General features: G+C 40.1%; 1 protein-coding gene across 1 annotated transcript in view; it reads right to left on the bottom strand.

The window, feature by feature from the left end:
• The window catches only part of LIPK (lipase family member K), a 29,560-nt gene extending 15,100 nt beyond the window's left edge, over positions 1-14,460 (bottom strand). Inside the window, exons 1-5 of the mRNA XM_003783682.1 lie at positions 14,359-14,460; positions 12,314-12,431; positions 5,750-5,948; positions 3,994-4,103; positions 2,590-2,726 (exon numbers count right to left, since the gene is read on the bottom strand). Coding sequence (XP_003783730.1) covers positions 2,590-2,726; positions 3,994-4,103; positions 5,750-5,948; positions 12,314-12,431; positions 14,359-14,460 — 666 coding nt within the window. The remainder of the gene's footprint in view (positions 1-2,589; positions 2,727-3,993; positions 4,104-5,749; positions 5,949-12,313; positions 12,432-14,358) is intronic.
• Between the last annotated feature and the right edge of the window lie 436 nt (positions 14,461-14,896).

Here is a 14,896-nt window from a genome sequence, read left to right as displayed (position 1 = left end):
AGGAAAGATTTCAGTTTTCTCCATTTAAAAAGACCTTTAAGGGAATTAACATCACAATCATTTTCCTCTAGCAGTGGCTAATAGTTTACATCTGTGTTGGGCTTCCTCACTTAAAGAGCCCATACCTGGAATTCTGAACTGATAATTACCATCTTTTGCCTAGAAAGAAAAGGGCTAGATAACAGGAAGAACTGCCCTTACCACATTAAAAGTTATTTTGTTTGTATATAAAAAAGGGGGGAAATGTAGCAGCCTGTATAGCCTATGGCTAGGAGGGAGGAGTGAGAGTTATAAGAAATACCTGTAATGGAACACCTTGGTGAAAAGGGCATGGAGAGAGATTTAGTTCTAACAAGCATGAGAGAGCTCGCGAGATGAGAGCAGTGGTGAATTGGCAGTCGCTACACCTGTGGGGTTAAGAGGCACAAGCTCAGCCTTATATTAGGCTGGAGGAGAAGGCAATCGGGAGCATGCGCATTCTGTCAGGGACAAGCTTACTGACTCTGTCTCCTCTCCTGCCTGCAGAACGCCAGCACGGCGTCTCTCTGCCGAAGATTACCAAGCTCTGCTAAAGACTAAGATCTATCTGTTCTAAGAAGACTGCTTTACTCTCTAAAACACACTCTATCTCTCTCTCTCCAGCTAACAGTAGATAGCCCTCAAGCACCTAAGAAATTGTTCCTGAGCAAGGGAGCTTAGTGGTCCATGTCCGGAACCTGCCAAAGCTGGGCCCAAGGCCTGGCCAGTCTCGGCTCCTGACAAGTGGTGCCAGAAGCGGGATAGTGAACACCACTGACAAATGTACACAGCCCTACTTTGAAACTAATTCATGGCTTTTATAGGATGGTCATAACCTAATTATAGCCTTAGAATATGGGAATGGGGTGGGAGGGGAAGGTGAGGGGGGGTGGATGAAAGGAGGGAGGGAGATTGGTGAGGTCACCTATGGTTTACCTTACAAGGGTACAAGTGAAAGTATGAACGTCTTAACTCAATAACTAAGAAAATGACATGAAGGTTTGTTAACCAGTTTGATGAGAATATTTCAAAATGTATATGAAAACAGCACACTGTACACCATGATTGCATTAATGTACCCAGTTGTGTTATGAGAAAAAAAAATCCGTGGGTCATGTTTGGTAGGTCCTCCATTGGAATTAAAGCTTCTACATTGGAGTTATAATTTATAAGGGGTAATATTTCTAAAATTACAAGTGTGATCAAGCCATGTTTCTATTTAATATTCTTCAATGGCATCTCATCAGTAACAGAACAAAGTCTAAACTTCTTCACATGACGTAACCACCTTCCACTGCCCTACTCTCTGCATATTGAATCTCCTATTACTCTCATGTATACCCTGATTTTCAGTCATACCAGCTGGTTGAAGGGCCCTTTACAGACAGCTGTGTCCTGATGCCAGGATTTTCAATCAGCATCTCCTAGATATAGTTGTGTTGCATTGACTTGAGTTGCACCACTTCCCACACATTCAAGCATGTGGAAGTTTGAAGCAGAGCTATGCAAATTGAGGGGAATGGTGAGATCCCACCATCCTGGAATATCTCTTAACTGCATGGCAATACTGAAATAATTTAGTGAAATGTCCAGTGTTCACTTAACATTGTGGGACCTGGACAGATTGATCTCAAGGGTATGAGAGGCCCAAGGACTAACAGAGCAATGTGAGCATTTCCCATTTTTTTTCGGGTGGTTTTTCTCTGCTACCTGTCTGAGTTGCAGAGAGATGCACTCACATTACTCTAAGCTAATTTCGGCTCTCAATCAGAATCTTCTGGCTTCTGTAAGAATTGTTTTTATCCGCTCTCATTGAAATCACTGAACAGTATAATCCCCATCATGGGAGGCAATTAACATGGGAGAACCCAGGTAATCAGGTCATTACCTTTAGCTAACTGGGGCTGATAGTATTTCCTGAGTTTTGGGGAGCTGGGATAATGAAGCCTGAGAAGTGATGGGAAATAAAACAAGGTTGGGCATTTAGTGAAGAGGGAAGGGTGTGTTCTGTGAAAATAATGATGGTAAAAACAATTGCTCACGTTTATTAAAGGCTTACAATGTGCAAGCCCTGGTTTTGAAGGGTTTGCTATATTAACTCAATGCTCACAATAGCCCTATGAATAGATACTATTATTATTACCACAGTACAGATGAAGCATGCATGCTTAAGGACATGACCACATTTACCTAACAAATCACAGAAATAGGATTCAAACCTATACTGTCTGACTTTGTGCTATGAGCCTAACTACTATGCAATACTGCCCCTGAAAAATTAGGGTTCATCCAAGAGAAATTTAATCTACCAAATCTAAGAAATCAAGATAGCTCTTGCCTTAGCATAACTGAGGGGTGATATGAAGAAAAGCCTTCTATACATAGGTAAAGACCATAAGATCATCACAGGAGCTCCCCGAGTCCTGCTAGTAAGATTATACAATACCAACAAACCTACATGAATACCCTAAAGTTTTTGTTACATTTTCAGAAGTTTTAAAAATGTCATTTGTCTTCTGAAATCCATGCAAGCTACTTCTATTTCAAATTTAAACTTGAGAAATCACGTACCTTGACTACTTGTCTGGAAAGAGTTGTTAATTTTTTCATAGGACTTTTGGTGTATTTTACTGTGACAACTGGAGCCAGTGCAAAAAATGTCTTAATCCTTTTAGCCAGTTCTGGATTTGTAGAGAATGCTATGAAGGCTGAAAGGGAAGAAGACGCTCATTCAAGTTTTAAAACAATTTTTTCATTTTAAATGATAAAAGTAGCTATATTAAAAACAAAAGGTGACTAAGTTATTAATATTTGCAGAGAAGAATGTCTAAATTCCTCAAGGGTGAAATTGACTAATTCAGAATAAGGGGAGTTTTTTGTCCCTCAGGGAGTACTAAAAGTATACTTATAGAGAATTATGAAGTGATGGTTTAAATATCCAGTGTGGAGCATATCTAAGAATTCCAAGGGTCATTCCAGCTTGATCATAGTCTTTGATATCCGACAAAACTGGGCTGTAATTGTCTTCCATTCTCTAAGTTGTATAAAAACTTGGGCATGGGCGGCGCCTGTGGCTCAAAGGAGTAGAGCGCTGGTTCCATATGCCAGAGGTGGCGGGTTCAAACCCAGCCCTGGCCAAAAACTGCAAAAGGCACTGATTTTGGATGGTGGCCCCATATATGGAGGGTGGCAGGTTCAAACCCCGCCCCCGCCAAACTGCAACAAAAAAATAGTCAGGCGTTGTGGCGGGTACCCGTAATCCCAGCTGCTTGGGAGGCTGAGGCAAGAGAATTGCCTAAACCCAGGAGCTGGATGTTGCTGTGAGGTGTGATGCATGGCACTCTACTGAGGGCAAGAAAGTGACATTCTCTTAAATTGCCCACTTTTTTTATTTCCCCTGTGTGAATCTCAGTCTTCTCAATTTATAAATATGGATAATAAAATCCTTGTAGGATGATTCTAATAAAGGTTAAGTTCATATGAACTTATATGTATAACCTTCACTAAATATATAAGTACAATGTAAGAGTTACTTGGTGCTGTCTCCGTGAGAAAGGACTCCTCCATGCAGCCATTTGTACATGTGGATGATCATGGTTTCAGATGTTTGCAGTTTCCAACAAGGGGATGTATGTAAGATGCATGGTACGTTACAATGGACTGAGATCTTCAAGGGAAGGATGGATACCACATGTATCTCTGCCTTCCCAGCATCTGGCCCAGTGTCTAACAAATGTTTATTGGGTATGCAAATGAATAATTCTCTCTTTCAAGCTTATTTATCAACCTTCAAATTTAGTAACAGGGAAAGATTTCCTGATGTCATCATTATTTTATTTATACTTCAGAACCCAGAGGAAATGAATTCCCAAATCAAGTCTCTAAAGTAGACCGTACAGACAGAAAATACACTGATCCCTTCTGTGAATGTGGAGAACCCCAGACATTCTCTGGTCACATCTGCCCCAAACATACCTATGGTGGTGCCTTGGGAGTGGCCCACGTAGTAAAGTTGCTCCTGTCCAGTTTTCTCTAGGATAAAATTAATTGTGGCTGGAAGGTCATATTTAGACATCTCATCCAAACTGTCAAAGAGAAGGAACAACAAAATTGAAAAAGACATCTGATTGGTAGGCCTGGAATATTTAAACATGTTCATTGCAGACATAAATTTGTTAAACTAGAGTCACTATATGACCCATGTATCTATGCAACTTTTGAAGATAAAAGAATCAATATTTTCAAGAAACTGTAATAAGAAAAATCTGGTTTAAGACCTATTGATTCTTTTCCTGTAAGATTAGTCATATTTCACTTAATTCTATAACAGATTTACTAAACTTAAACATTCCAGGTAATTGCTTTTTTTATCTAAAATAGAAGAAAAAACCCAAATAATAAAGCAAAATTATTTGCCAACCTCAGCCCATACTAACTGAATTAGAATTTTCAGGGAAGAAGCCTGGTAATCTTCACATTTCCTCAATGGCCTCAGGTGCTCCTGACACTGCATATGGTTTAGGAATTACTCACCTAGGAAATGTCTCATTACTTGCGATGATGCAATGATACAACCACACTGTGGTATGGAAATAGGAAATGCCAAATGGCTTTCTGAAAGACACCAGGCAATGAGGCCAAGGAAGAAAGGGCTTTCATGACCTCTAAGATGTGATTCTTAGGTGTACGTGGCTGGCGGCTAAGGTGGCGGGTTCGAATCCCCAGCCCGGACCCGCCAAACAACAATGACAGCTGCAACCAAAAAATAGCCGGGCGCTGTGGCAGGCGCCTGTGGTCCCAGCTACTTGGGAGGCGGAGGCAGGAGACTCGCTTGAGCCCAGGAGTTGGAGGTTGCTGTGAGCTGTAATGCCACGGCACTCTACCCAGGGGGACAGCTTGAGGCTCTGTCTCAAAAAAAAAAAAAAAAAAAAAAAAGACATGATTCTTATCTCCTGTGCAAGTGCAAGAGTTTATCCTTGCGACCAGGTAGGCCTGGTCCTTGAAGCAGATCGCACGCCCCAGGGCTGATCTTTAGTCATGCTTTGATCAAGCTTTCTCCTTACTTCCCCAGGGTACAAACACACACACCTAGATACCAGGAAGGAAGCTGAGGGTTTTAAAGCAAACAGTGCAATAATAAGGGCATTTCATCATAGCCTGTGAAGGAAGCCTGGGTAGAAACAGACTTTAAAAAAAAAAAATTCAGATTAATATGAGAATACAAATGATAAGGTTACATTTTTGCATTTCTAAGGTAAAGTTGTAGTTGAGCACTTAATGCGGGAGGTGTGCTGTGTACCCTGACACTTGCACATTAGGTGAGAGTTTACCCATCCCTCCCTCTCCTTTTCCATTTTCTTATCTCCTATCCCCCACTTGAATACACTTGAGTTTTTCTCCCGTGTGGCTGTAGTTGTTTTTCTATTGGTTTCATTAGCATTGACACATTGGATACTTGATTTTCTATTCATGTGATGGAAAAGAACTTTACTAAGAACAATTGCTCAACTCCAACCAGGTAAATACAAAAGATGTAAAGTCTCTATCTTTTTTATGACTGAATAGTATTCAACCCAAAGGCCCATCAGCCCATGAATGGATGTGCAAGAAAGATTTTTCCTTCTTGTTGATTCCATTGGGTGCATTTGGACAGAGAAGGAAAATTCAACAGGTATTCATGCCTAAAAATGACCAATGTCCCCACTTCATTTATTAGTAGCTTTCTCTTTACCTGAAGGCCCAGTATTCTGATGATTTGGGTGACAATTTCAGGTGTTTTCTGGACCAGGTGTTTCCTCGGCTGTTCCCCAACCATACATCATAACCAGTATCTGCCAGAATGAAAGCCAAGCTGTTGTTGGGCAGGTTGCAAATCCAGTTGCTGGCAGATGCTACTAACCCATGCTGCAAATATACAACAGGCTTCGAAGCTGCAAAACACAGGCAATCAGAATTTCACGTCTGAACTTCCTCAGTATCTACAAAAAAAATTTCTTTCCCATGTTCCTGCAGTGTAGAAGAGAGGTTAAGAGATAAAGTTTTGTGTCAGGAAAACCTGGGATTTAGTCCTTTACAAGCTATTTCCATGGGCAAGTTACTTATTCTCTGTATTTTTCCTCATCTGTAAAGGGTTATATATAACGTCTTATGTTATGGAGGTGCCAGAGTAAGACTTCCTTGGTTTAAAATACATTCTGGTATGTGTTAGTTTCACTGAAGCACAAAAGGATTAATTATCTGTTTAGTGGGAAATAATAACAAATGCTACCTCACTGGATGGTTATAAGGATTCAAGGAGAATTAAAATATATAGGAGACTTTCAAGCACAATAAATGCTAACTCAGTTACTGCTTTTCATATTAGTAACATTGTATTCTTCAGGAAGCATCTACTTAGAGAACGTCAAGGTTTTTTCCAAAATAAACATTTAGCAAATGTCACCTTTTACTGAATGCCAGATTCAGTATGCTAACCTATGCTACATTCTATAGGCCCTGCTTCATTTCATTCGAAACGTTAGAAAGCAAAATGCAAGGTTGTAAGTAGTGTTTTACAGAATGCAGAGTTGTTAATTTGTTATCAAAATCCTACTCCCAACATAGAACTGAACATTTTAACTAAGGAAGAAAATTAGAGTTGGCTTTCAGTTAGGGACCTGGGCAAGAGGGAGTACCTCTTGCTGGCACCATGTAAACTCCCCTGGTGAAGGGTGTGAGGGCCTTACGGGGTCCTGTCCGCTATGCTCCTCTGCACAGCTGCCTTCCACGGGATAGTGGCAGAGGTTGTTTGCTTTGCTGGACCTCAGAGGACTCAGACCCCAGCTTCCAAGCACAGGGCTCCATCTTTAGCCAGCCCCTGCTCTTTGCCAAACTCCCCTGCCAGCTTCAGCTTCTCCTAGACCAGCAGGTCTGGCTTCTGCCCAAGGTTGTTGATGTAGCTCCTGAACATGTTGGCTGATAGCGCTTCAGTATGTTGCGCACGTTGCTCCCTGCTATCTTCTACTCCAGGAGGCTCTGCTTATCTCCTGGATCTTGTTCTGCTGCTCCAGGAACCTCATCTTGATGAAGGAGGCCTTGTTGAGTTTCCGTCTCCTGTTGGGGTCCACTTCAGCTTAAAGGAGCTCAATGAGTTCTGGTTCACCAGACAGCTGTGATGCTCCCATAACACTACTTCTGTCATAGCCCCATGCAGATCCATGCTAATGCCCAGGCTACCCCAGAAGCTGCAACCCACCTGGGAGAAGCTTGAGAAGTTGATGTGGGCACCAGGTGCACCTATGTACAAGCAGCTGCTGAGGGCCCTGGGGTCAGAGGTTGACACTTTGTAAGGTTTATGGGTCACCCTGATAGACATGGTGATGCTGGCGTGGAGGCAGACAGGTCTACCTAGACAGATTTGAGAAGGATCTGAGCTGAGAAGCTCCCTCTAGGTGGGCACGTTTAGTCATATTTACTTTAACAAAATAAAATCATGCTTACTTGAGTGGAGAAGTGACTATAGTGGATTAATACCCATTTGAAGTTATTGTAGTAGTTGAAGACATTATATCCAAACCTGGCTTTGAGGGATATTGAAGCTGAGAGAAGTTTGCAGATTAGAGAAACGTTTAGAAGGCAAAATTGATGGATATTGGTGATTGGCTGCAGATAGGTAAGGAAAAAGGTGTGTCTAGAAGGACTGTTAGGTTTCTGGTTTTCAAAACTGGACAATGGTATTGCCAGAGTAAGAACTTGTTGCATTCTTTTGTGTTGGGAAGGAGGACACAATTATGAAGAAAGAGAGACCAAACAGACACCTCAACTTTATTTTGTAATTGGGTACCAGCTCAGCCACAGTAAAATAAAGTATTAAGTACACTCCTGAAGTCCTGAGTCCAAGTCTTAGTTTCTGGACCCACATGGGTCTAGAAGGACCCATAATATCCTGGAGAGGAGGACTTAGTCCTTCACCACTTGCTATCTGAAGAATCCCTGGGCTTTGAATAACTATCACAGGTAGCCAGGCAATGATCACCATGGGCTTTAGCTCAGATTTGGCTTGACTTCAGGTGTAACCTGGCACTGGCAGTCACAAAGAAGTATCATGACATCTCGCCACCAAGTCCAGCAACCCTGCACTGAGAGTGCGGGAAGACAGAGGTTTTGCCTGGCGATCTAGAGAATACTCCCCTGTCTTACCCAAGCCCACCAGGGATTTGCAAGAGTCATTACTGGGCTTGGACCACCCCCAGTGCTGATAATGGCTACAGCAAACAAAGACTTATGTCAATACTCAATTCCTTTCCAATACCTGGAAAGTCTTCTAAAAAAGGATGAGATTGAATAAGTCCAGACTGTGACGATTAAAATAAACCTAACTCTTCAGTGCCCGGATATTGATGATACTCACAAGCATCAAGAACATTCAGGGAGACATGACCTTACCAAACAAACTAAAACACCGTTAACCAATCTTGGAGTGATGGAGATATATGACATTTCTGGCACATAATTCAACTGGCTATCCTAAAAAAGTTCAATGAACTTCCAGACAACAGAGAGAAGGGGTTCGAGAGCCTCTCAAGAGGGATTGAAATGATAAAGAAAAGGGAGGGGTTGAAATAATAATTAAAAAATCAAGCAAATATTCTAGTGCTTAAGAATTCCACTGACAAACTAAGAAATGGATCACAATCTCTCCACAGCAAAATTTACCACATAGAAGTAAGAATTAGTGAACTTGAACACAGGGTATTTGCAAACACACAGTTCAAAGAGAAAAAAGAATGAAGCACACCTACAAGGTCTAAAAATAAGGTCAAAAGGCAAGTCTAAGAGCTATTGGCTATAAAGAGGAGATAGAAAAATGCCACGGCACTTAACCAGGGTGACAGAGTGAGACTCTGTCTCAAAAAAAGAAAAAAAAGAAATTGAGGTTGAAAGTTTATTCAAAGAAGTAATAGCGGAGAGCTTTCCAAACCTAGAGAAAGACATCAATATTCTGGCACAAGAAGGTTCTAGAACACCAGGTTGATTTACCCTAACAAGACTATCTCAAGACATTTAATAATCAAGCTTCCAAAAGTTAGAAAGAAAAGTTCCTAAGGGAAGCAAGAGAAAAGGAAAGAAATAGCATATAAAGGAGCTCCAATATGTCTGCAGCAGACTTCTCAATGGAAACCTTATAGGCTGGGAGAGTGTGGCCTGACATTTAAAATGCTGAAGGAAAAAAACCTAGAATATTTTGCAAAAATCAAGTATGAAGGAGAAACTTTCCCAGAAAAACAAAAACTGAGGCATTTCACCCAGACTCATCCTGCAAGAAATGCTAACAGAATTCCTTCAACCTGAGAGAGAAGGATATTAATGGACAATAACGAATCACCTGAATGTATACAATTAACTAGTAACCGCGAGTACACAAATATAGAATATGCTATTGCTATAATTGTACTATATAAACCACTGGTATCTTGAATAGGAAGCTTTGAAGATAGAATGTTGTAGTTATTTTTGATAGGTTTTTTGAAAGTTATAGTATAAAAAGATATGGATGAAAACAACAAAAAATTAAAAAGCAGAGGTGGGGTGAAGTTTAAAGTCTAGAATTTCTGTTAGATTTCTCTTTGCTTACTTGTTATTAGAGTTGCCATGCTTAAAATAATTGGTTATGTTAATATTTTTTGAAAGCCTCATGGCAACCTCAAACAAAAAGCCTACAACAGACACAGAAAAATGCAAGAAATTAAGACATTTTACCAGAGAAAATCACTTTTAACAAAGGAAGAAAGGACCACAGAACAACCAGAAATGAAGTAACAACAATCGAGTAATAAATGGCAGAAGTAAGCGTTACCTACCAATAACTGTAGCTGCAAGGTAATTTTGTACACCATTAATTTACACTTGAAACTCTGAGTTCATAAGAGGGGAAATTCCTGTGAAGACCCTCTAAGTGTTTAGAAGGGTACTCATGGAGGAGGCAGGCTCTGAAGGCAGAGTCCGAAAAGTCTGGGACTCCCTGGAAGAGACCTGGGAGTAGAAAATCAAGACAAATTGGTGTGCAGTAATGTTAAAGGTTACATCTGCTCCTCATAGATGAGTAATCTGTTATTTACAGCTGAGTGGGTTACAGGTTTATAGCTTTGTCATTTCTTTTGTGTGCTAATCTTAGACACCATCTGATACCAGTCAGTGCATATTCAGTGTGTGTACGTGCAGAACTTTGTTTCATGCAAGTCTCTAAGTGTGTGAGAAATCAACTAAGGTGTTACATGCCTGAGAGAGCGGTAGCCCCTACTCTTCAGAGACATTGTGACTGCTGGTCTCATCTCTGCGACTCTGGTCCGAATACATATTCACACAACAAATAACAATCCTGAATGTGAATGACCTAAACTCTCCAATCAAAAGACATAGAATGGCTGAATGGATAAAAAACAAGAGTCACCCATATGTTGTCTGCAAGAGACACACTTCACCTATAAAGACACAGGTAGACTGAACATGAAGGGATGGAAAGTGATATTCCATGCAAATGGAAACCAAAAAAGAACAAGAATAGCTATACTTCTGTTAGTTTTTGTCTTGAAAGCTATTTTATCTGTCAAAAGGGACAAAAGTCCTTATGGAATGATAAAGGAGTTGGTCAATTCAACAAGAGGATATAACAATCTAAGTATATATGCTCACAACACTGGAGCACCCAGATAAAGTAAATATCAGAGCTAACAAGAGTAATAGATGCCAATACAATAATCACTAGGGACCTCAACATTCCACTTTCAGTATAGGACAGATCATCCAGATAGACAATCAACAAAGAAACATTGGATTTAACTTGCACTAGAGACCAAATGGACCTAATATACGCTTATAGAATGTTTCCTCCAACAGCTGCAGAATGTGTTCCTATCCTCAGCTCATGGATCAATCTCAAGCATAAACCATACTGTTAGGCCACAAAGAGTATTGAAAATTCAAATCAGGCTAAGTATTTTCTCTGCCTACAATGGAGTAAGATGAGAAATCAATAACAAGAGGAACATGGGAAAATAAACAGTCATGTGGAAATTAAACAGTATGCTCCTGAGGTCAGTGGGTCAATGCACAAATTAAGAAGGAAATTAAAAAATTTCTCAAAACAAAAATGAAAATACAACATACCAAAACCTATGGGGTGCATTAAAACCAGTAATAAGAAAAAAGTTTATGGCAATAAGCATATATTAGAAAAAAAAAAAAAGGCTTCCTACAAAAACCTAATGTTGTATCTCAAACATCTAGAAAAATTAAGAGCAAACGAAACCCCGAACTAGAAGTCAAGAAATAAAAAGATCAGGTATGTAATAAATGAAATTGAAACAATAAAGCAGATCAATGAAACAAAAGTTGGCTTTTCAAGAATGTAAATGAAATTGACATACTTTTAGTCAGACTAAGAAAGAAAGAGAAGCCCAAATAAGCTGGGAGCAGTGGCTGGTGCCCAGCTAGGAAAGCACTTTAGGAGGCTGGGGCAGGTGGATCGCTTGAACTCAGGTCTGAGACCAGCCTGAGCAAGAACGAGGCCATCTCTTTTAAAAATAGAAAAAAAAATTAGCCAGGCACTGTGACAGGTGCCTGTAGTCCCAGCTACGTGGGAGCTCAGGCAAGAGGATCACTGGAGCTCAAGAGTTTGAGGTTGCTATGAATTAGGCTGACTCTAGGGCACTCTACCCAGGCAACAGAGTGAGCTTCTGTCTAAAAAACAACAAAAAAAGAAGACCCAAATAGATAAAATCAGAGTTGCAGAAGGAGACAATTACAACTGAACTGCAGAAATACAAAGGATCATTAGAGACCATGAACCACTGTAGGCCAAATAATTGGAAAACCTATAAGGAATGGGTTAGTGGGCACAAAAACATATTTAAATGGTTAGGATGAACAGTGAAGTGAGTATAATCAACAGTAATTTAGGATATACTTCAAAATAAAGGAGTGGAACTGGACACAAAGTGTCTTTGTGTCTTTCCTGACACAAAGAAATGACAAATGCCTGAGGTGATGGATACCCCAAATAGCTGATTGGATTAATTCACATTGTATGCCTTAATCAAAACATCACATACCCTACAAAGATATAAAACTGTTATGAACCTATAATTAAAAAGATAAAAGAAAAGCAAAATTAAACAAAGGGGTGGGAGCTGTGATTTTCCTCTTCCAATGAAAGGAAGTGCAACCTATTTCAGAACAAAAGCTGCCCTGCTCCACCCAGGACATCTAAGCCTCTCTGCTTTGGGCATTTTTCCTTTCATAACAAAATAAGTCATACCTGTTTGGGGGGGACATCCTCTTCCATGAGGAATTCTATAAAGTCCGAGGATATAACCGTCTTTTGTCGCAACATCATACTCTTCATGAGGATAACCCCAGTAAGAAATAATCTGGCTCTAAAAAAGAAAGAGAAAATAGATACCTTCACATTGTAATCTCGTAATATTCATACATGCATTATATATAGTACTTTAAATTGCAATCTACTGTTCATCACATATGTTGGGACAGCATGTGGTAGGAAATATGAGGAGAATTTGGGGAGAATTTCTAGAAGGGTTGCATACAAAGGCATCGGTAAGGCAGGGTGAGGCAACCCTGCACCCTGGCTTGCTCAGGACGGTTCCTGGTTTTGCCTGTTGGCCTGGCCTTAGTAATGTACCCTAATTCACTCTCAAAGTGTTTTGACAAAAAATGACAGTCATCTAATGAGGGGAACCACAGGGGATAGTGTAGTGCCCTATGGCTCGTGAGTAAGCTGTTAGCAAACTTAGACCTGAAAGACGATGGGAGGAAGCCCTTACAAGGATCCTGAAGGGGACAGCCAGTCTCAGCTGACCTCACAGTGAAGGAGTGAGGGCAATAAAACACTTGGCCTCACTTTCCCCTTTCCTTCTTATCTCCTGCTCAAGATTTCCAGTAGCTGAAATGAACTGAAAACCAAAGTTCAAGGGAGCTTATTGACCTGGTCCTTAGAGTTCAGCCCCATGCACAGGGAGAAAGGTGAAAGAACAGAGCATGAGTCTACAGTGGTCAACAGTAGGTCCTCACTAACAGATACACGAGAAAGTGGGGGACTTGTGTTCACTGGTAATCTTCCACACAGGGGTTTGCATCACTTGCAGCATTAACAAACGACCTTTGAGATAGAATTGTACCATTGGAAAGTTGAGAAAACTAAATTCAAGAAGATGAATAATTTCTCCAGGATTATACGTGAGGGCGAAACAAAGACAAGATTAATACCAAAACTCTAAAGCCTGTGCCTTTTCATAAGGTTATGCCTGTGCCCATGTCAGAGATGCCTGTATACATTATGAGGCCACCCAGAGCAGTGGCTGAGAGCCCAGGCCCTGCAGACAGCCTGATGGCATTGAAGTATCACTCTTCCTCTTAATTAGCTGTGTAACTCTGGGCAAGTTACTTAACCACCTATGCCTTATTGTACTATTGGAGGTAGTAATAGCATCCTCTCATAAAAGTTGTGAGGATATGTGATATACCTGGAACCGTGCCTACCATAAAACAAATGCTCTATAGATGTTTTTATTTTTATTAACATTATTAGAAAGATTAAAAGCCAAAAATCACTCATAATAGGGAAATAATGTCTGTGAATATTATGAGGAAAAGGAAATTTGATTTGAGGACATGTATTCACGGACTGAGTTCAGCAGTGTGGTAGACTTAGTACCAGTAAGTATCAGGGGTACTTACTGAATACTCTGGAGAGAGGAATAAGAAAAGACTTAAAAAATCTTTGGTATTTTCATGCTTCTCAAGATTCTAACACAAGCTTGGCTGAGAGAAGACAGGAGTAAGACCTAGTCCACTGGAATGAAGCCCATAGTGGACATTTGTCACCTGCCTTTTTTTTTTTTTTTTCTGCCTAGCACTATTCTATTCCACGTCTGGTATGAATTTCCACGTTAGGGTACTTTTTGATTGTAAGCAACAGAAATCAACTCTGACTTACTAAACCAAAAGGAGTATACAGCTAGAGCTCACAAACCCAAAGAAACCTCTCTACCAAAAGCCTCAGGCAGAACTCAAGGATACTCTATGAAGATCATCAGTGTTAACTCATGAAACTTCAGAAAGCCACGATTAGGTGGTAGCTCAGACCACCCAGAAATAGACTATTGCTGCTCTACTTTGGGTCAGATCTTTCAAATCTTGAATTAGTTGGCCATAACAAATAGGGGAGGAAGCACAGATTTAGTCACTGGAGGAATGGTTGAAAATTAGGCAGGCATGTCAATTGAATATAAAATGATGAAAAATCAATAATTCCTTGTTTGATGTTTTTTCTTAATGACTTACAATATTCATATTAGCTTCAGGATTTGTGGTGGTCCTTTTCTTAGAACCACATATAGATCCAAGAAGAAGCATCCAACATGCTGCTGTTAAAAGCTGCCACATTGGGGATCTACCTGGGAAAATAAATGTTAATATATTTGTCATCAAAGAGATTCTACAAGGTGAAATTTGGTGTAATCTTCTTATAACACTACTGTGAGAGAGAAGAAATATACTTCTAGGTTGTGCTTTAACAAGTAATATATTGAATTATCTAAGACTTATGCTGTGAAAACTCTGAAACCATTATTTTAGTAAGATAAGAGAATAGGGAAGGAAAGAAGAAAATAAAGAAGGAACGAAGGAACCAATGAAGGAAGAGAAAAGCATTAAAGGAGTTTCCAGTAGATAATAGACAAAAGAAAAGAATATATATCATTTGTAGAAAAAGACACATCATAGCCAATATATTAACCAAAGCACACTTAATATCATTAGTTACCAGACAAATTGGTCCTTTTTGCTGATGGTGAGGGTGAGCATTGTCAAAATCTTTACA

Source organism: Otolemur garnettii, unplaced genomic scaffold (genome assembly GCF_000181295.1).
Source record: "Otolemur garnettii isolate 467f Iridium unplaced genomic scaffold, OtoGar3 scaffold00008, whole genome shotgun sequence".
Lineage (NCBI taxonomy): Eukaryota > Metazoa > Chordata > Mammalia > Primates > Galagidae > Otolemur > Otolemur garnettii.
Note: the sequence above shows the minus strand (reverse complement) of the source record. Positions and strands in the feature narration are given on the sequence as shown.